General features: G+C 53.1%; 1 protein-coding gene across 1 annotated transcript in view; it reads right to left on the bottom strand.

The window, feature by feature from the left end:
• Positions 1-2,009: 2,009 nt before the first annotated feature.
• Positions 2,010-19,157, bottom strand: part of ARAP1 (ArfGAP with RhoGAP domain, ankyrin repeat and PH domain 1) — a 47,761-nt gene continuing 30,613 nt past the window's right edge. The window contains 11 exon segments of the mRNA XM_087720920.1: positions 2,010-2,469; positions 3,353-3,390; positions 4,200-4,355; positions 4,721-4,784; positions 5,067-5,117; positions 7,783-7,865; positions 8,407-8,549; positions 9,308-9,421; positions 10,534-10,651; positions 16,877-16,945; positions 19,059-19,145. Coding sequence (XP_087577046.1) covers positions 3,373-3,390; positions 4,200-4,355; positions 4,721-4,784; positions 5,067-5,117; positions 7,783-7,865; positions 8,407-8,549; positions 9,308-9,421; positions 10,534-10,651; positions 16,877-16,945; positions 19,059-19,145 — 903 coding nt within the window. The 3' untranslated portion in view covers positions 2,010-2,469; positions 3,353-3,372.

The raw sequence follows: 19,157 nt of genomic DNA, 5'->3' as shown, positions 1-19,157 counted from the left end.
TATGCTGTTATCCTTCCTTCCTTCCTTCCCTTCCTCATCCTCTTCTCCTTTTCTTCCTTCCCCATCCCTGGAGGCTTTGAAAAAGAGAGTGGACAGCCATTTCACTGGAATGGTACAGGGTCTCCTGCTTGAACAGGGGCTGGACTAGAAGACCTCCAAGGTCCCTTCCAACTTTGTTACTCTGTTAATGCTGTTATCCTTCCTTCCTTCCTTCCTTCCCTTCCTCATCCTCTTCTCCTTTTCTTCCTTCTCCATCCCTGGAGGCTTCGAAGAAGAGACTGGACAGCCATTTCTCTGGAATGGTACAGGGTCTCCGGCCTGAGCAGGGGGCTGGACTAGAAGACCTCCAAGGTCCCTTCCAACTTTGTTATGCTGTTATCCTTCCTTCCTTCCCTTCTCTTTCCTTCCTCCTCTTCTCCTTCCTTCTCCTTTTCTTCCTTCTTCCCTCCCTCCTCTCCTCCCTTCCTTCTCCATCCCTGGAGGCTTCGAAGAAGAGACTGGGCAGCCATTTCTCTGGAATGGTACAGGGTCTCCTGCTTGAGCAGGGGGCTGGACTAGAAGACCTCCAAGGTCCCTTCCAGCTGTATTCGGATTCTGATGCAGGTGGTGCCTCCCAGCCCTAGGATTCGATCTTCAAATGCTTCTCTTGTTGGCTGCCTGGAAACATGACACGTTTCTCTTCCCATTCCCAGGAATTTGCCTCTCGCTCCCCTGGGAGCATCATTCCGTGTGTCTCGCACTCACAAAGGATCCCCAAGTCTCTCTTGTCATCCGACTGTTAGCCCCGTTTCAACACCGGTTGTGGGGAGAAAGGAAAAAGGTGGGTCTCTATTTGCTTCTTCCATCCTTTACGGCGAAGATTTGCTGGAAGGCAGGAGTGGGAAAACGGAGGAAGGATGAAACCACCTTCCGAGCAATAAAAAAGAAGATTTCAGCGGATTTCAGGGGGGGGGAAAAGAGGCCAGGAACACAACCACGCAGGAGGGCTCTTCAAACAAACAATTGTCCCCACGAGAAGCAGCGAGGATCAAAGAGGAAGACGCCCCTTAGGGCCATTTCTCACACTTACGACCGTTGCAGCGTTCCCACGGTCACGTGGCCAAAGCTCAAGGCGCTGGGCAAGTGACTCATATTCTGATGGTCGCAGTGTTCTGTGGTCCCCCTTAGTGACCTCACAAATAAATGGGGGAGCAGGGCTCACTTAACAACCATGATACTAACTTAACAACGGCAGGCTAAAGAAACCTGGTAATTGTAGTCCTCCCTTTCCAGCTGGGGAATTCTGGGAGTTGAAGTTTCCCCTATTCTGCCTGGGGAATCCTGGGGATTGTAGTCCTCCCTTGCTAGCTGAGGAATTCTGGGAACCCCATACACCTTAAAAGTTGTCTGGGTTCTAGAGCAACAGAGGAGACCCCCACCCTCACCCCCATTCCCGGGCAGAAGCCCCCCCCCCAACCTCTTGCAAGCCCCCGCCACCAACTCCAATTCCTTCTGAGAATTTTATTCCGATTACAAAAAGAAGACAAATAGAAATACATCGAGTGGAAACGATGGCGCCCGTCCCTTTTTCGCAGTCCCCGTGCAAAGATGGGCTTCCTGTCCTTGGCCATCAGAAAGGAGGGGGGGCGGCAGAGAGGAGCCCCCCCACCCACCCACCCTGCCAGCCACAGTCTTGGTACCCTTCTGTGCCACTGCTGGGCTTGTACCAAGATGCCCCTGCCCCATGTTTTCTTCCCCCAGGTGGGCAGTTGCTGGCAAGAGACCCCAGAGTCTGTAGAAAAGAGGGGGGGTGCGGAATTGGGGACCCCCAAAAGGAGGGGAGAACAGCTGGTCTTAGCCGCAGGTCACCCTGATGGGTGCAGCTTCCATCTCTTCTGCGCTCGGTGCCCCCTGATTTCAGGGGTTCAGAAGAAGGGACGGGAGCCGAAATGGTTGGGGAGGACAGGAGGTCCCTTCCGAGTCACCCCGGATGCCCCACTCGGCAGAGGCCCCTCTGTGACTTTCCGCCCCCCTCTCAGCTCGGTCTGCTGGGGGAGCACAGGGGGGTGGGGGGGAATTTGGGGAATCCCAAAAATTCTTGTCTCCAAAAAAACGTTTTGGCGCCTGGTAAAACCCAGGCTACGCAACGCAGTTCAGCATCCGACCCAGATGGCGGAAAGGCGAAAGACCCCCCCCCCCAGGAAGTCCAGGATGCAGCCAAACCGTGGGTGGGTGGGGGGCAACGTCTTGTTCCTGGCCCAGAAATGACCCCGTTGGCTTTGGTGACCGGCTTCAGGCCCAGGCTGTCCGCAAAGCCCCCCCACCCCCCACAAACCTCTGGTTGGAGGTGTCGTTCTTGCTGCTTTCGGTCTTCCGGGGACCCCAAAGGGTCTGTCTTGGATATTGGGCACCTCCCCCCCTCCCCACCCTGATGGACCAGCCTCCGGTGGCTGCACCGCCCTTGGCCATGGCTGTCCTCTGTTGTCCAACCTGCAAGAGAAAGAAAGAAAGAGAGAAAGAGAGAGAGAGAGAGAGAGAGAGAAAGAGAGAGAGAGAAAGAGAAAGAGACACAGAGAAATGGAGAGAGAGAAAGGGAGAGAGAGAGAGAAAGAAGGAAAGAAGGAAAGAAAGAAAGAAAGAGAGAGAAAGAGAGACAGAGAAAGGGAGAGAAAGAGAGAAAGAAAGAAAGAAAAAGAGAGACAGAGAAAGAGAGAGAGAGACAGAGAAAGAGAGAGAAAGAGAGAAAGAAAGAAAAAGAAAGAGAGAGAAGGAGAGAGAAAGAAAGAGGGAAAGAGAGAGAAAGGGAGAGAAAGAAAGAAAGAAAGAAAAAGAGAGAGAGACAGAGAAAGACAGAGAGAGGAAGAAAGAAAGAGGGAGAGAGAGAAAGACAAAGAAAGAAAAAGAAAGAGAGGGAGAGGGAGAAAGAGAGAAAGAAAGAAAGAAAAAGAGAAAGAGAGAAAAAAGAAAAAGAGAGATAGAAAGAAGGAAGGAAAAAGCAAGAGAGAGAAAGGGAGAGAGACAGAAAGGGACAGAGAGAAAGAGACAAAGAAAAAGAGGGAGAGGAAGAGAGAGAAAGAGAAAGAAAGAAAAAGAGAAAGAGAGAAAGAAAGAAAAAGAGAGAGAGAAAAGAAGGAAGGAAGGAAAGAGAGGGAGAGAAAGAGAAAAAGAAAGAAAGAAGGGAAAGGATTTGAGTTGGGGGGGGGGGCAGCACCCACAGGATTTGTCCAGATCTGGGCCATGGGCGCAGGGGAGCAGCCGGCCCCTTCCAAAGGCCAGCATCTCTGCAAAGCCCAGCACCCCCACCCCCCAGCCCCAGCAGACAAAATGGGCCCCCCAAATACCCCCCTCCCCCCCAAGGGGGCAGTCAACTTACCTGCTGTGCATCTGCCGGATTCACACATCCCGGAGGAGCTGCAGGGGGAAGGGGGGAAGGTCAGAGGAAAACCCGGGGTGGGGGGAAGGGGCTTCCTCAGGACGGACCCCGCTGGGAGCCTGGAAGAGAGCCCACTCCCACCGGGACCCTTGGGGGAAACCATCAGGGACCCCCAACCACCCACCTCCAGGGGAAGACAATGGAGGAAGGGGAGGGGAAGGGGGGGAGGAAGGGACGAAAGAAAGAAAGAAAGAAAGAAAGAAAGAAAGAAAGAAAGAAAGAAAGAAAGAAAGAAAGAAAGAAGGGAGGGAAGGGGGGAGGAAGGGATGAAAGAAAGAAAGAAAGAAAGAAAGAAAGAAAGAAAGAAAGAAAGAAAGAAAGAAAGAAGGAAGGAAGGAAGGAAGGAAGGAAAGAAAGAAGGAACGAAGGGAAGGGGGGGAGGAAGGGACGAAAGAAAGAAAGAAAGAAAGGAAGGAAGGAAGGAAGGAAGGAAGGAAGGAAGGAAGGGGGGAGGAAGGGACGAAAGAAAGAAAGAAAGAAGGAAGGAAGGAAGGAAGAAAGAAAGAGAGAAAGAAAGAAAGAAAGAAAGATAAAGAAAGAAAGAAAGAAAGATCATCAGGGACCCCCAACCACCCAAGGGAAGGGGAAGGGGAGGAGGGGAAGGGAGGAGAAAGGCGGGGGGGGGGGGGCGAAAAAGGAATGGATTATGGATGAGCGAAAGATGAGAAAGAGAAAACAGAAAAAGAAGAGGAGGGAAGGAGGGAGCGAGAGACAATAGAGAAAGAAGGAGAAAGAGAGTCAGGGAAGGGGAAGAGAGGGAGGGAGGGAGGGGAGGGGTCAGGCTCACGGTCAAGGGGTCAGCCACGAAAGCAGCCACGCTGTTCCGCATCTCATTCTCGCTGCCCCGCAGGGGGATGAGGGAGACGTTGCCCAGCCGGGAATCGGGGGCCGCCTGGGGCAGCCGGACCCTGGACGACTCCGAAGGCCAGATGTTGCCCCCGTGCTGGGGGGGGGGGAGGACACAGAGACCGGGGGGGGGGGGAGAAAGAGTGAGATGAAGGCCATGGCATCCAGGGACCCTCCTCTTATCAGGGTCAGCGCCCCATCCCGGACAATCCAGCCACACCAACTTCTGCCCGGAGCCTGCTCTGGGTGGCCAAAACGGAACAGGTTCCTAGTCCTCATGGTCTATATGCTGCTTGCTCAGAGCAGGGCCAACTCCAGGGGGGGAGGGGGTCCCTTGGGGGACAGGAGAAGGACCTCAATCCCGGGATGCAGGCATGGAAGACCAAGGAAGGAGACCCCCCCCCTGGAAGGCCTCCCCCATCCCACCCCTCACCTGTCCAGGTGGAGGCTTCCCTGCCTTACCTGCATAGAGAGGAAGGTAGCAAACCACGTGCGCATTTCCATCTGGGTGTCGCAGCAGAGGTACCTGCCAGGGAGGGGAGGGGGCAGAAGAGTGAGGAGGAGAAGCCCCCCCCGTCCCTCCCCAGGGGAGGTGCTGGCCAGGGTCTTTTCTGCAGCCCCCCCCCCTCCGCTCTGAGCCCAAAGCTTCCATGGCCAAGGAAGACCGTCATTAATAGGAGTCGGTGGCCAAGCATCCGAATTTCGATCACGTGACTGCGGGGATGCTGCAAACCAAGGAAACCCCCCCTCCCTCCAGCTGCCAGACCCCCCCCGACCCCTGGACCCCCCGCCCTCCCCGGCCCCTTACCACTGCTGCTTCTCCATCTTTTCGTTCTCAAAGAAGACAGTGAAACCCCAGCTGGAAAAGAGAAACAAGGGGAGGCTGTGAGGTTGTGGAGGGCCCCACCCAGTTTTCACGCCCCTCCCCTTCGGGTGCCTGCAGGGGGCGCCACAGAGCATTCAAACCAGGCCACTGGCATAGGGGGAAGACCCCCAAAGCAGGGGTGGAATCCAACAGGTTCTGACCGGTTCTGGAGAACCGGTAGCGGAAGCTGTGAGTAGTTTGGAGAATTGGCAAATGCCACCTGTGGCTGGCCTCGCCCACGTCTGTCCTCTGCTTCCTGAGTCCCAGCTGATGGGGAGGGAACGGGGATTTTGCAATATCCTTTCCCCTGCCACGCTCACCCAGCCACGCCCACAGAACCGGTCGTTTTAAAACAAATTGAATTTCACCACTGCCCCAAAATGCTTTTTTTTTCAAAAGGCAACTGGACTTTCCTTGGGATTTTTTTTTTCTCCTAAGAGCCAAGGTGGCGCAGTGGTTAAATGCAGCACTGCAGGCTACTGCTAGATCAGCAGTTCAGCGGTTCAAATCCCACTGGCTCAGGGTTGACTCAGCCTTCCATCCTTCCGAGGTGGGTAAAATGAGGACCCAGATTGTTGGGGGCAATATGCTGACTCTCTGTAAACCGCTTAGAGAGGCCTGAAAGCCCTATGAAGCGGTATATAAGTCTACTGCTATTGCTATTGCTATTCCTTCTCCAGAACTGATGAAGCTTCTTGGAAGGGAAACGAAACGTCTTCATTGTGAGAGAAAGAAAAAGAAGTCCAGTTGTCTTTTGAAAAAGGAGCGTTGGGGACCTATGGAGAATCTCCCTAGACGTTCCAAGGGGGTCTTCCATGCCACAGGTTGAAGGCGCTAGAGAGGGGAGGAGGGGGCTTCCTTGCAGCCACCCCCCAACTGCAGCAGGAAGCCAAAGGAGATGCCCAGGCTATGCAAACTGGGCAGAAATTGGAGCGAGCTGAAGATTTGAACTTTGCACTGCCTGGCCTGCCTTCCAGCGACTCCATGGGGGGATGGGGGTGTGTGGGGAAGCTGGTTCCCTGGACTAAGGCTGTGGGGTCTGAGGCAGCCCCCCCTGAGCACTATGGGGCCTGGCCCCACATCTCAACCCTTCAAACCCCACAAGGGGGAGGATTTTCTTTTCCCCTGCAGTCAAATTCGCTTCCGGGCCATCTGCGGCCAGAGGAACCCTTCCCCCACGTTCACCCGCCCATCCCGGGCATCTCTAGAAGGCCATTTGGGGGTCACCTGCCTTGTCTGGTGGGCCAGGAGCTGGACAAGAGCTGTGCCATGGAGCAAGGCTGCCCCCTGCTGACCCAGAACAGGAACGGCTTCCTTATCTCTCTGACCATCCAGAGTCTTTTCTTGGTCTAACAGGTTTTAAGAGATTTTCTTTTTTAATCTCTCCTTGTTTCCAGAATAATAGAGTTGGAAGGGACCTTGGAGGTCATCTAGTCCAACCCCCAGACCAAGCAGGACACCCTACGCCATTTTTTACAGAGGACAGTCCAGTCTCTTCTTGAAAGTTTCCAGGGATGAAGCTCCCACAACTTCTGAAGGCAACTTCTGTTCCACTGAATATAGATGAATAGAGTTGGAAGGGACCTTGTAGGTCATCTAGTCCAACCCCCTGGCCAAGCAGGCTCTATACCATTTCAGACAAATGGCTGTCCAGTCTCTTCTTGAAAGCCTCCAGGGATGAAGCTCCCACAACTTCTGAAGGCAACTTCTCTTCCATGGGTTGATGGTTCTCACAGTCAGGAAATTCCTCCTTATTTCCAGGTTGAATCTTCTCCTTGGTCAGTTTCCATCCATTCTTCCTTCTCTGACCTTCGGGGGCTTTGGAAAATAGCTTGACCCCCTCCTCTCTGGGGCAGCCCCTCCCTCAAATATTGGAAGGCTGCTCTCCTGTCTCCCCTGGTCCTTCTCTTCCCTAGACTAGCCAGGCCCAGTTCCTGCAACCGTCCATCGTGTGTTTGAGCCTCCAGTCCCCTCATCATCCTGGTTGCTCTTCTCTGCACTCTTTCCAGAGTCTCAACATCTTTTTTTATAGTGTGGTGACCAAAACTGGATGCAGGACTCCAGGTGTGGCCTTACTAAGGTGTAATAGCAGGGGTGAAATCCAGCAGGTTCTGACAGGTTCTGGAGAACCATTAGTGCAGTGTTTCTCAACCTTGGCCACTTGAAGATGTCCGGACTTCAACTCCCAGAATTCCCCAGCCAGCGAATGCTGGCTGGGGAATTCTGGGAGTTGAAGTCCGGACATCTTCAAGTGGCCAAGGTTGAGAAACACTGTCCTAGACACTTCCCCATCTTCAAGTGGCCAAGGTTGAGAAACACTGCATTAGTGGATATTTTGAGTTGTTTGGAGAACCGGCAAATGCCACCTCTGGCTGGCCCCAGAGTGGGGAGGGAAGGGGGATTTTGCAGTAACCTTCCCCTGCCACGCCCACCAAGCCACGCCCACAGAACCGGTAGCAAAAAAGTGAATTTTACGACTGCTTAATGCAACTGCTTAACGCAATTTAGGATTGCGTTGGCTTTTTTGGCTGCCACTGGGCACTCTTGACGCAGTCTTACAAACACCTTGTAGGGGAGGTTAAGCCCACCTGCGCTGGGGCAGGCCCCCTCCCCCCATTTGCAGAGACGGCCGCCAGAGACGGGCACCTGCTCCACTTACCAAGTGGGGGGACGGGCCTTCTTCTTAATTCCCAGGTAGATCTTCAGGTTCTTCACCAGCCATTCTTTCTCTGGCTTATGGCTCTGTGCGACAGGAGGAGGGCCGGGTGAACGGCAGGAAAGGGGGCCGCCTCCCCCCCACCCCCGCGAAGAAGGGCCAGCTGAGGTGCCCACAGGGGGCGCCACATCCCACCTCCAAAAAGCAGGGTGGCCACCTTCAAAATCCGTGCCCACCACCAAAGGTGGACGTTAAAGGTGGACACTGGGGAGGCAGTTTGATGCAATGGTCCCGACTTCCCCGTGGCAAATTAGCCGGGTGTCTTTGGGCCAATCACCGGGAGAGGGAAGAGTTCGAGTCCTGCCTTAAGCACAAAAGCCAGCTAGGTGACTTTGGACCCTGGGGGGGTAGGGGGGCTTGGAAGGTGACCGCCAGCACCTTAAAACGGGCCTGGAAGCCAATTGGCAGGCAATGCAGCCCAATGCAAGAGAGCCGGGTGCAAATCTAGATTTCCCGAAACCCATTTTGGCCCAAGGGAAGCTTCCGGAGACTCTTCAAGGGCAGCAGTCGAACCCAGAGCTGAGTGGGGAGGGGGAGTCGGGGGGGGGGGGGGCGAGTGGGACGTACCCGGACCTCCTTGTAGAGGCGGAGGGAGTGGTTGTTGAGGATGAAGTATCGGTCATGGAAGCCGGTGCTGAGCCCCACCCCGAGGACGTTCTTCTCCTCCCGGAACTTCATCAGGCCGTGTTTGCTGTCGCCCACCTTGCTGGCTGGGGGGGGGGGGGGAGGAAGAGGGTCTGGAGGAGGCCGTTGGGGGCAGGCAGGGGGCGGGATGCTTAAAGGACACGGCTCCTCTACCCCCTGGGGGGGGCCACCGGACGTGGCTCCACCTTGCCCCCCCCCTGGGGAAGCCCCCGGCTGCTCTTGGGGCAAAGGAAGTCCCTGCCAAGGGGGCAGCCGCTTCCTTTCTTCCTCCCTCCCTTCCCACTTTCTCCTCCTCCCTCCCTCCCTCCCATCCCTAGCCCTTCCCCCTCCTTCCTTCCTTTCTTTCTTCCTTCCTTCCTTCTTTCCTTCCTTCGTTTTTCCTCCCTCTCATCCCTAGCCCTTCCCCTCCCTCCCTCCCTTCCTTCCTTTCTCCTTTCCTTCCTTCCTTCTTCCTCCCTCCCTCTCATCCCTAGCCTTCCCCTTCCTTCCTTCCTTCCTTCCTTCTTTCCTTCCTTCCTCCTTTCCTTCCTTCCTTCTTCCTCCCTCCCTCCCATCCCTAGCCCTTCCCCTCCCTCCCTCCCTTCCTTCCTTTCTCCTTTCCTTCCTTCCTTCTTCCTCCCTCCCTCTCATCCCTAGCCCTTCCCCTTCCTTCCGTCCTTCCTCCCTCCCTACTCTCTCCCCCTCCCTCCCTCTCATCCCTCCTTCCCTCCCTCCCGCCCCAGCCTTGAAAGAGCTCCCCCAGATGCTCCCTTTGTCCAGGCGAGAGGGCGGACTATGTCTCCCACCCCCAGCCCCCCCCCCCGGCTGTGGCTGCCCCACCTACCCAGGTAGAGCAGCATGTTCTCCATGGAGAGCTGTTTCTTGACCACCAGGTAGCTGTCCTTCCCCAGGCTGTGGACGATGGGCAGCACCTTCTCGCTGTAGTGCAGGGGGCGCTCTTCAGCCGGAGGAAGAGGAGGAGGAGGAGGAGGAGGGAGAGAGGAGGCACAGAAAGGGAGGCCTAAAACATGGGACCCCAGGGGTCTCCCCTCAATTGCCCCGGGGGGTCCGAGAGAGCCTCCACAGCAGGCCAAGGGCCAGGAGGGTCTCCGCTTCCTTCGCACGGCCACTTCCTGCCCACGAGGCTGCTCAACTGGGGGCCCCTGGTCCCTCCAGGGCTCCTCGGGGGTCCTCTGCAGCCCCCCCCCCCACGGGAGTCCAGGAGGCCTTAAGCTGGTTGGGAGAAAGTCTGACCACCCTCCCCCACCTCAGGGTTCCCCCCCCCACTTCCCTTCACCTTACCTCACCTCCCTTCTCTCTTTCTTTCTCTCTTCCTTCCTTCTTTCCTCTCTATCCTTTTCTTTCTTTCATTTTCCTTCCCTTCTCTTTCCTTTCGCCTACCTTTCTTTCCCTCCCTCCCTTTTTCTTGCCTTGTTGCTTTTTCCTTCCTTCCTTTCATTTCCTCTTTCCTTTTCTTCTCTATTTCTTTCCTTCCTTTTTCTTTCCTTCTCTTCCTTTTCCTTTGTTTTCCTCCCTCTCTCCCCTTTTCTTTTTCTTTCTTTCCTTTCTTTTTCTTTCCTTTCTTCTTTTAGTTTCCTTTCCTTTCCATTCTTTCCTTTCCATCCTTTCCTTCTCCTTTCGTTTTCCCTTCTTTCTTTCTCTTCCTACCTTCTTTTCTTTCTTCCCTTTCTTTCTCCTTCCTTTTCTTTCCTTCCCTTCCTTTTTCTTGCCTTGTTGCTTTTTCCTTCCTTCCTTCCTTCCTTCCTTCCTTTCATTTCCTCTTTCCTTTTCTTCTCTATTTCTCTCCTTCCTTTTTCTTTCCCTCCCTCTCTCCCCTTTTCTTTTTCTTTCTTTCCTTCTTCTTTCTTCTTTAGTTTCCTTTCCTTTCCATTCTTTCCTTTCCATCCTTTCCTTTCCTTCTCCTTTCTTTTTCCCTTCTTTCTTTCTCTTCCTACCTTCCTTTCTTTCTTCCCTTTCTTTCTCCTTCCTTCCTTTTCTTCCCTTCCTTCTTATCTTTCTTTCTTTCCTTCCTCCTTTCCAAAGCTCCCCCGCCCGAGGGTCCCCACTGACCAGCTTCCTCTCTCTCGTTGACCTCAAAGCAGCTCCAGAAGTCCTTCTCCTTGGTGGGGATTTTCCTCCGGTCCAGAATGCTGAAGGCCAGCTCCTCCGCCGTCATAGTGGCCGGGATCTGCGGGAAGAAGGCGCCCAGGTCAGCGGGAGGCTCACCCGCCGGGCCTTTCAGAGAAGGCGGGACCCGAACGGTAGAGGCGGGGTCTCCAACCACACCTCCCCCCCAAAACCATCCGAGAGGCAGGAGGGTGGCTGAAGCTTTCCATTCCTGACGGAAGAGGCCAGAACCAGTTTGGCCTGGGAGTTAGGACACCAGGCATGAAACTAGGAGACCGGGAGTTCTAGTCCCCCCTTAGATACAAAAGCCAGCTGGGTGACTTTGGGCCAATCACCAGGAGACGGGGAGTTCTAGTCCCACCTTAGATACAAAAGTTAGCTGGGTGACTTTGGGCCAATCACCAGGAGACAGGGAGTTCTAGTCCCGCCTTAGATACAAAAGTTAGCTGGGTGACTTTGGGCCAATCACCAGGAGACGGGGAGTTCTAGTCCCACCTTAGATACAAAAGTTAGCTGGGTGACTTTGGGCCAATCACCAGGAGACTGGGAGTTCTAGTCCCACCTTAGATACAAAAGTTAGCTGGGTGACTTTAAGCCAACCACCAGGAGACTGGGAGTTCTAGTCCCACCTTAGATACAAAAGTTAGCTGGGTGACTTTGGGCCAATCACCGGGAGACGGGGAGTTCTAGTCCCACCTTAGATACAAAAGTTAGCTGGGTGACTTTGGGCCAATCACCAGGAGACGGGGAGTTCTAGTCCCACCTTAGGCATGAAAGCCGGCTGGGTGCCTTTGGGCCAATCACCAGGAGACAGGGAGTTCTAGTCCCACCTTAGGCATGAAAGCCGGCTGGGTGACTTTGGGCCAATCACCAGGAGACGGGGAGTTCTAGTCCCACCTTAGATACAAAAGTTAGCTGGGTGACTTTGGCCAATCACCGGGAGACGGGGAGTTCTAGTCCCACCTTAGATACAAAAGTTAGCTGGGTGACTTTGGGCCAATCACCGGGAGACGGGGAGTTCTAGTCCCACCTTAGATACAAAAGTTAGCTGGGTGACTTTGGGCCAATCACCAGGAGACAGGGAGTTCTAGTCCCACCTTAGATACAAAAGTTAGCTGGGTGACTTTGGGCCAATCACCAGGAGACAGGGAGTTCTAGTCCCACCTTAGATACAAAAGTTAGCTGGGTGACTTTGGGCCAATCACCAGGAGACAGGGAGTTCTAGTCCCGCCTTAGATACAAAAGTTAGCTGGGTGACTTTGGGCCAATCACCAGGAGACGGGGAGTTCTAGTCCCACCTTAGATACAAAAGTTAGCTGGGTGACTTTGGGCCAATCACCAGGAGACTGGGAGTTCTAGTCCCACCTTAGATACAAAAGTTAGCTGGGTGACTTTGGGCCAATCACCGGGAGACGGGGAGTTCTAGTCCCACCTTAGATACAAAAGTTAGCTGGGTGACTTTGGGCCAATCACCAGGAGACGGGGAGTTCTAGTCCCACCTTAGGCATGAAAGCCGGCTGGGTGCCTTTGGGCCAATCACCAGGAGACAGGGAGTTCTAGTCCCACCTTAGGCATGAAAGCCGGCTGGGTGACTTTGGGCCAATCACCAGGAGACGGGGAGTTCTAGTCCCACCTTAGATACAAAAGTTAGCTGGGTGACTTTGGGCCAATCACCGGGAGACGGGGAGTTCTAGTCCCACCTTAGATACAAAAGTTAGCTGGGTGACTTTGGGCCAATCACCGGGAGACGGGGAGTTCTAGTCCCACCTTAGATACAAAAGTTAGCTGGGTGACTTTGGGCCAATCACCAGGAGACAGGGAGTTCTAGTCCCACCTTAGATACAAAAGTTAGCTGGGTGACTTTGGGCCAATCACCAGGAGACAGGGAGTTCTAGTCCCACCTTAGATACAAAAGTTAGCTGGGTGACTTTGGGCCAATCACCAGGAGACTGGGAGTTCTAGTCCCACCTTAGATACAAAAGTTAGCTGGGTGACTTTAAGCCAACCACCAGGAGACTGGGAGTTCTAGTCCCACCTTAGATACAAAAGTTAGCTGGGTGACTTTGGGCCAATCACCGGGAGACGGGGAGTTCTAGTCCCAACTTAGATACAAAAGTTAGCTGGGTGACTTTGGGCCAATCACCAGGAGACCGGGAGTTCTAGTCCCACCTTAGATACAAAAGGCAGCTGGGTGACTTTAAGCCAATCACCAGGAGACCGGGAGTTCTAGTCCCCCCTTAGATACAAAAGTTAGCTGGGTGACTTTAAGCCAACCACCAGGAGACTGGGAGTTCTAGTCCCACCTTAGATACAAAAGTTAGCTGGGTGACTTTAAGCCAACCACCAGGAGACTGGGAGTTCTAGTCCCCCCTTAGATACAAAAGTTAGCTGGGTGACTTTGGGCCAATCACCAGGAGATGGGGAGTTCTAGTCCCGCTTTAGATACAAAAGTTAGCTGGGTGACTTTAAGCCAATCACCAGGAGACTGGGAGTTCTAGTCCCACCTTAGATACAAAAGTTAGCTGGGTGACTTTAAGCCAACCACCAGGAGACTGGGAGTTCTAGTCCCACCTTAGATACAAAAGTTAGCTGGGTGACTTTGGGCCAATCACCGGGAGACGGGGAGTTCTAGTCGCACCTTAGATACAAAAGTTAGCTGGGTGACTTTGGGCCAATCACCAGGAGACCGGGAGTTCTAGTCCCACCTTAGATACAAAAGGCAGCTGGGTGACTTTAAGCCAATCACCAGGAGACCGGGAGTTCTAGTCCCGCCTTAGATACAAAAGTCAGCTGGGTGACTTTGGGCCAATCACCAGGAGACTGGGAGTTCTAGTCCCACCTTAGATACAAAAGTTAGCTGGGTGACTTTGGGCCAATCACCGGGAGACGGGGAGTTCTAGTCCCACCTTAGATACAAAAGTTAGCTGGGTGACTTTGGGCCAATCACCGGGAGACGGGGAGTTCTAGTCCCACCTTAGATACAAAAGTTAGCTGGGTGACTTTGGGCCAATCACCAGGAGACAGGGAGTTCTAGTCCCACCTTAGATACAAAAGTTAGCTGGGTGACTTTGGGCCAATCACCAGGAGACAGGGAGTTCTAGTCCCACCTTAGATACAAAAGTTAGCTGGGTGACTTTGGGCCAATCACCAGGAGACAGGGAGTTCTAGTCCCGCCTTAGATACAAAAGTTAGCTGGGTGACTTTGGGCCAATCACCAGGAGACGGGGAGTTCTAGTCCCACCTTAGATACAAAAGTTAGCTGGGTGACTTTGGGCCAATCACCAGGAGACTGGGAGTTCTAGTCCCACCTTAGATACAAAAAGTTAGCTGGGTGACTTTGGGCCAATCACCGGGAGACGGGGAGTTCTAGTCCCACCTTAGATACAAAAGTTAGCTGGGTGACTTTGGGCCAATCACCAGGAGACGGGGAGTTCTAGTCCCACCTTAGGCATGAAAGCCGGCTGGGTGCCTTTGGGCCAATCACCAGGAGACAGGGAGTTCTAGTCCCACCTTAGGCATGAAAGCCGGCTGGGTGACTTTGGGCCAATCACCAGGAGACGGGGAGTTCTAGTCCCACCTTAGATACAAAAGTTAGCTGGGTGACTTTGGGCCAATCACCGGGAGACGGGGAGTTCTAGTCCCACCTTAGATACAAAAGTTAGCTGGGTGACTTTGGGCCAATCACCGGGAGACGGGGAGTTCTAGTCCCACCTTAGATACAAAAGTTAGCTGGGTGGACTTTGGGCCAATCACCAGGAGACAGGGAGTTCTAGTCCCACCTTAGATACAAAAGTTAGCTGGGTGACTTTGGGCCAATCACCAGGAGACAGGGAGTTCTAGTCCCACCTTAGATACAAAAGTTAGCTGGGTGACTTTGGGCCAATCACCAGGAGACAGGGAGTTCTAGTCCCGCCTTAGATACAAAAAGTTAGCTGGGTGACTTTGGGCCAATCACCAGGAGACGGGGAGTTCTAGTCCCACCTTAGATACAAAAGTTAGCTGGGTGACTTTGGGCCAATCACCAGGAGACTGGGAGTTCTAGTCCCACCTTAGATACAAAAGTTAGCTGGGTGACTTTGGGCCAATCACCGGGAGACGGGGAGTTCTAGTCCCACCTTAGATACAAAAGTTAGCTGGGTGACTTTGGGCCAATCACCAGGAGACGGGGAGTTCTAGTCCCACCTTAGGCATGAAAGCCGGCTGGGTGCCTTTGGGCCAATCACCAGGAGACAGGGAGTTCTAGTCCCACCTTAGGCATGAAAGCCGGCTGGGTGACTTTGGGCCAATCACCAGGAGACGGGGAGTTCTAGTCCCACCTTAGATACAAAAGTTAGCTGGGTGACTTTGGGCCAATCACCGGGAGACGGGGAGTTCTAGTCCCACCTTAGATACAAAAGTTAGCTGGGTGACTTTGGGCCAATCACCGGGAGACGGGGAGTTCTAGTCCCACCTTAGATACAAAAGTTAGCTGGGTGACTTTGGGCCAATCACCAGGAGACAGGGAGTTCTAGTCCCACCTTAGATACAAAAGTTAGCTGGGTGACTTTGGGCCAATCACCAGGAGACAGGGAGTTCTAGTCCCACCTTAGATACAAAAGTTAGCTGGGTGACTTTGGGCCAATCACCAGGAGACTGGGAGTTCTAGTCCCACCTTAGATACAAAAGTTAGCTGGGTGACTTTAAGCCAACCACCAGGAGACTGGGAGTTCTAGTCCCACCTTAGATACAAAAGTTAGCTGGGTGACTTTGGGCCAATCACCGGGAGACGGGGAGTTCTAGTCCCAACTTAGATACAAAAGTTAGCTGGGTGACTTTGGGCCAATCACCAGGAGACCGGGAGTTCTAGTCCCACCTTAGATACAAAAGGCAGCTGGGTGACTTTAAGCCAATCACCAGGAGACCGGGAGTTCTAGTCCCCCTTAGATACAAAAGTTAGCTGGGTGACTTTAAAGCCAACCACCAGGAGACTGGGAGTTCTAGTCCCACCTTAGATACAAAAGTTAGCTGGGTGACTTTAAGCCAACCACCAGGAGACTGGGAGTTCTAGTCCCCCCTTAGATACAAAAGTTAGCTGGGTGACTTTGGGCCAATCACCAGGAGATGGGGAGTTCTAGTCCCGCTTTAGATACAAAAGTTAGCTGGGTGACTTTAAGCCAATCACCAGGAGACTGGGAGTTCTAGTCCCACCTTAGATACAAAAGTTAGCTGGGTGACTTTAAGCCAACCACCAGGAGACTGGGAGTTCTAGTCCCACCTTAGATACAAAAGTTAGCTGGGTGACTTTGGGCCAATCACCGGGAGACGGGGAGTTCTAGTCGCACCTTAGATACAAAAGTTAGCTGGGTGACTTTGGGCCAATCACCAGGAGACCGGGAGTTCTAGTCCCACCTTAGATACAAAAGGCAGCTGGGTGACTTTAAGCCAATCACCAGGAGACCGGGAGTTCTAGTCCCGCCTTAGATACAAAAGTCAGCTGGGTGACTTTGGGCCAATCACCAGGAGACTGGGAGTTCTAGTCCCACCTTAGATACAAAAGTTAGCTGGGTGACTTTGGGCCAATCACCAGGAGATGGGGAGTTCTAGTCCCGCTTTAGATACAAAAGTCAGCTGGGTGACTTTGGGCCAATCACCAGGAGACGGGGAGTTCTAGTCCCACCTTAGATACAAAAGTTAGCTGGGTGACTTTGGGCCAATCACCAGGAGACGTGGAATTCTAGTCCCACCTGAGGCATGAAAGCCAGCTGGGTGACTTTGGGCCAATCACCAGGAGACGTGGAATTCTAGTCCCACCTTAGGCATGAAAGCCGGCTGGGTGACTTTAAGCCAATCACCAGGAGACGGGGAGTTCTAGTCCCGCCTTAGATACAAAAGTCAGCTGGGTGATTTTGGGCCAATCACCAGGAGACAGGGAGTTCTAGTCCCGCCTTAGATACAAAAGTCAGCTGGGTGACTTTAAGCCAATCACCAGGAGACCGGGAGTTCTAGTCCCGCCTTAGGTACAAAATGCAGCTGGTGCTTTCTGGGAAGTGTAGTCCCAATCCACTGGGTTGCAAAGGGCCGGGGAAGACCAGGTGTAGCCTTCAAGGGCTGGTCCCAAATGCAAATCTGGACCATTGAGAGGCTACCAGAGCCCCTCCCCTTCCCTTTGCCTGGTCTCTCTCCCCCAGCCCCACCCCCACGTGCCCCCAGCCCAGTTATCTCCCCCTAATCCTGTGGCTTTCCTTGCCAGCTTCAGACCCTCCCCCCCCTGCCCCCTCCCTCCCTCCCTGGCTTGGGCTCCCCCCACCTTCACGTGCTGCTCGGCCTCCAGCTTCTTCTCCTCCAGGTAGACGGTGCAGATGAAGTCCCCAGCATGCTGAGAAAGAGGGAGAGAGGAAAACATCTCCAGGGAGGAATAAAAGCAGTTTAAACATTAACCCCCCCACACCCTCTCTCTCTCTCTCTGGGGGGGGGATGAGCTCTGAGAGGCATTTGCAGGCTGGGAGGCTGGCATCAGCCACAGCTGGAGGAGGGGGGGCTATTAGAACCAGTCCCACATCTGCCTATGACAGTGTTTTTCAACCTTGGCAACTTGAAGATGTCCGGACTTCAACTCCCAGAATTCCCCAGCCAGCATTCGCTGGCTGGGGAATTCTGGGAGTTGAAGTCCGGACATCTTCCAAGTTGCCAAGGTTGAGAAACACTGGCCTATCATCTCTTTATCTGTCTGTCTGTCCATCCATCCATCCATCTTTCTGTCTGTCTGTTATCTGTCTATCCATCCTCCCACCCTTCCTTCCTTTCTCTTTCTTTCTCTTCCTCCCTTTCTATTAGCTGTCTGTTGATCTATCCATCCATCCATCTTTCTGTCTCTGTCATCTGCTCTCCATCCTCCCACTCTTTTCCTTTCTTTCTTTCTTTCTTTTTTCTCTTCCTTCTTTCCTTTCTAATATCTGTCTGTCCATCTGTCAGTCCATTCATCCATCGATCTATCCATCCATCTTTCTCTGTCTGTCATCTGTCTATCCATCCTCCCACTCTCTTCTTTTCTCTTTCTTTCTCTTTCTTTCATCTGTCTGTCATCCATCCTCCCACCCTTCCTTCCTTTCTCTTTATTTTTCTTCTATTCTTCTATTCTATTACCGGTCTGTCCATCTGTCCATCGATCAATCTATCTTTCTTTCTGTGTGTCATCTGTCAATCCATCCTTCCACTCCCTTTTCTTTTTGTCTCTTTCTTTCTTTTATCTATCTGTCTATCTATCCTCCCACTCTTTTCTTTTTTTCTTTCTTTCTCTTTCTTTTATCTTCCTGTCATCCATCCTCACAGCCTTCCTTCCTTTCTCTTTATTTTTCTTCCTTTCTTCCTTTCTATTATCTGTCTGTCCATCCATCTTTCTTTCTGTGTGTCATCTGTCAATCCATCCTTCCACTCCCTTTTCTTTTTGTTTCTTTCTTTCTTTTATCTATCTGTCTATCCATCCTCCCACGCTTTTCTTTTTTCTTTCTTTCTCTTCTTCCTTCCTATTATCCATCTGTCTGTGTCCATCTGTCTATCTGTCTGTCTGACTGTCTATCCATCCTCCCACTCTCTCCCTCCCTCTCTTCCTTCCTTCTTTTCCTTTCTTTCTTTCTATCTATCACTCCATCTCTCCGTCTGTCTGTCTGTCTTTCTGTCTATCCATCCTCCCACTCCCTCCCTTTCTTCCTTCCTTCTTTTCCTTTCTTTCTTTCTATCTATCACTCCATCTCTCCGTCTGTCTGTCTGTCTGTCTCTCTATCCATCCTCCCACTCTCTCCCTCCCTCCCTCTCTTCCTTCCTTCCTTCTTTTCCTTTCTTTCTTTCTTTCTATCCATCACTCCATCTCTCCGTCTGTCTATCCATCTATCCCTCCCCTGTAAAGCCCGGTGAAGCAGCCTATAAGTCCAAGGGCTTCTGGGGCCGCTTCTCCAGTTTCCTGGGCCCTGGATGATGTTGGCCCTGGGCTCACGTGCTCTGCCTCCGCCTTCCGACCTCCCAGCCGGAGGGAACTCTCTCCCGAACTCCCCCGCAAAAGGTGCCTTCACACAGAACACGATTCCCCCCGCGTGAGGACTGACCCCTTTCCTCTGTGTGGAGACTTCCAAGCCAACTTTGAACGGGCCAGGCAAACCCGCCTGCTGGATGGCTACACCTGTGTTGGTTTCAACGGATTGTCTGGACGCAGCCACACACACCTCAGAGGATGCAAGCAATCAACCAGAACCCGGGCAACCCCTTGGCTGAAATAGTACAAGGGTCTCCTGCTTGAGCAGGGGGTTAGACTAGAGCAGTGTTTCTCAACCTTGGCCACTTGAAGATGTCCGGACTTCAACTCCCAGAATTCCCCAGCCAGCGAATGCTGGCTGGGGAATTCTGGGAGTTGAAGTCCCGGACATCTTCAAGTGGCCAAGGTTGAGAAACACTGGACTAGAGGACCTCCGAGGTGCCTCCTCAAGGACTCAACTCACCTGCGTCCCGCTGGAGGTTCCTGCAATGCGCATCTTCAGGATGGCCTGGATTTCCTCCTGCTGCTTCCTCATCTCTTCCTCGTCCACCTGCCAGGCGGA

Source organism: Thamnophis sirtalis, unplaced genomic scaffold (genome assembly GCF_051295495.1).
Source record: "Thamnophis sirtalis isolate CommonGarterSnake01/CBP01778 unplaced genomic scaffold, rThaSir2_p1.2 scaffold_8, whole genome shotgun sequence".
In the NCBI taxonomy this organism is placed as follows: domain Eukaryota; kingdom Metazoa; phylum Chordata; class Lepidosauria; order Squamata; family Natricidae; genus Thamnophis; species Thamnophis sirtalis.
This window is presented reverse-complemented; position numbering and strand designations above follow the sequence as displayed.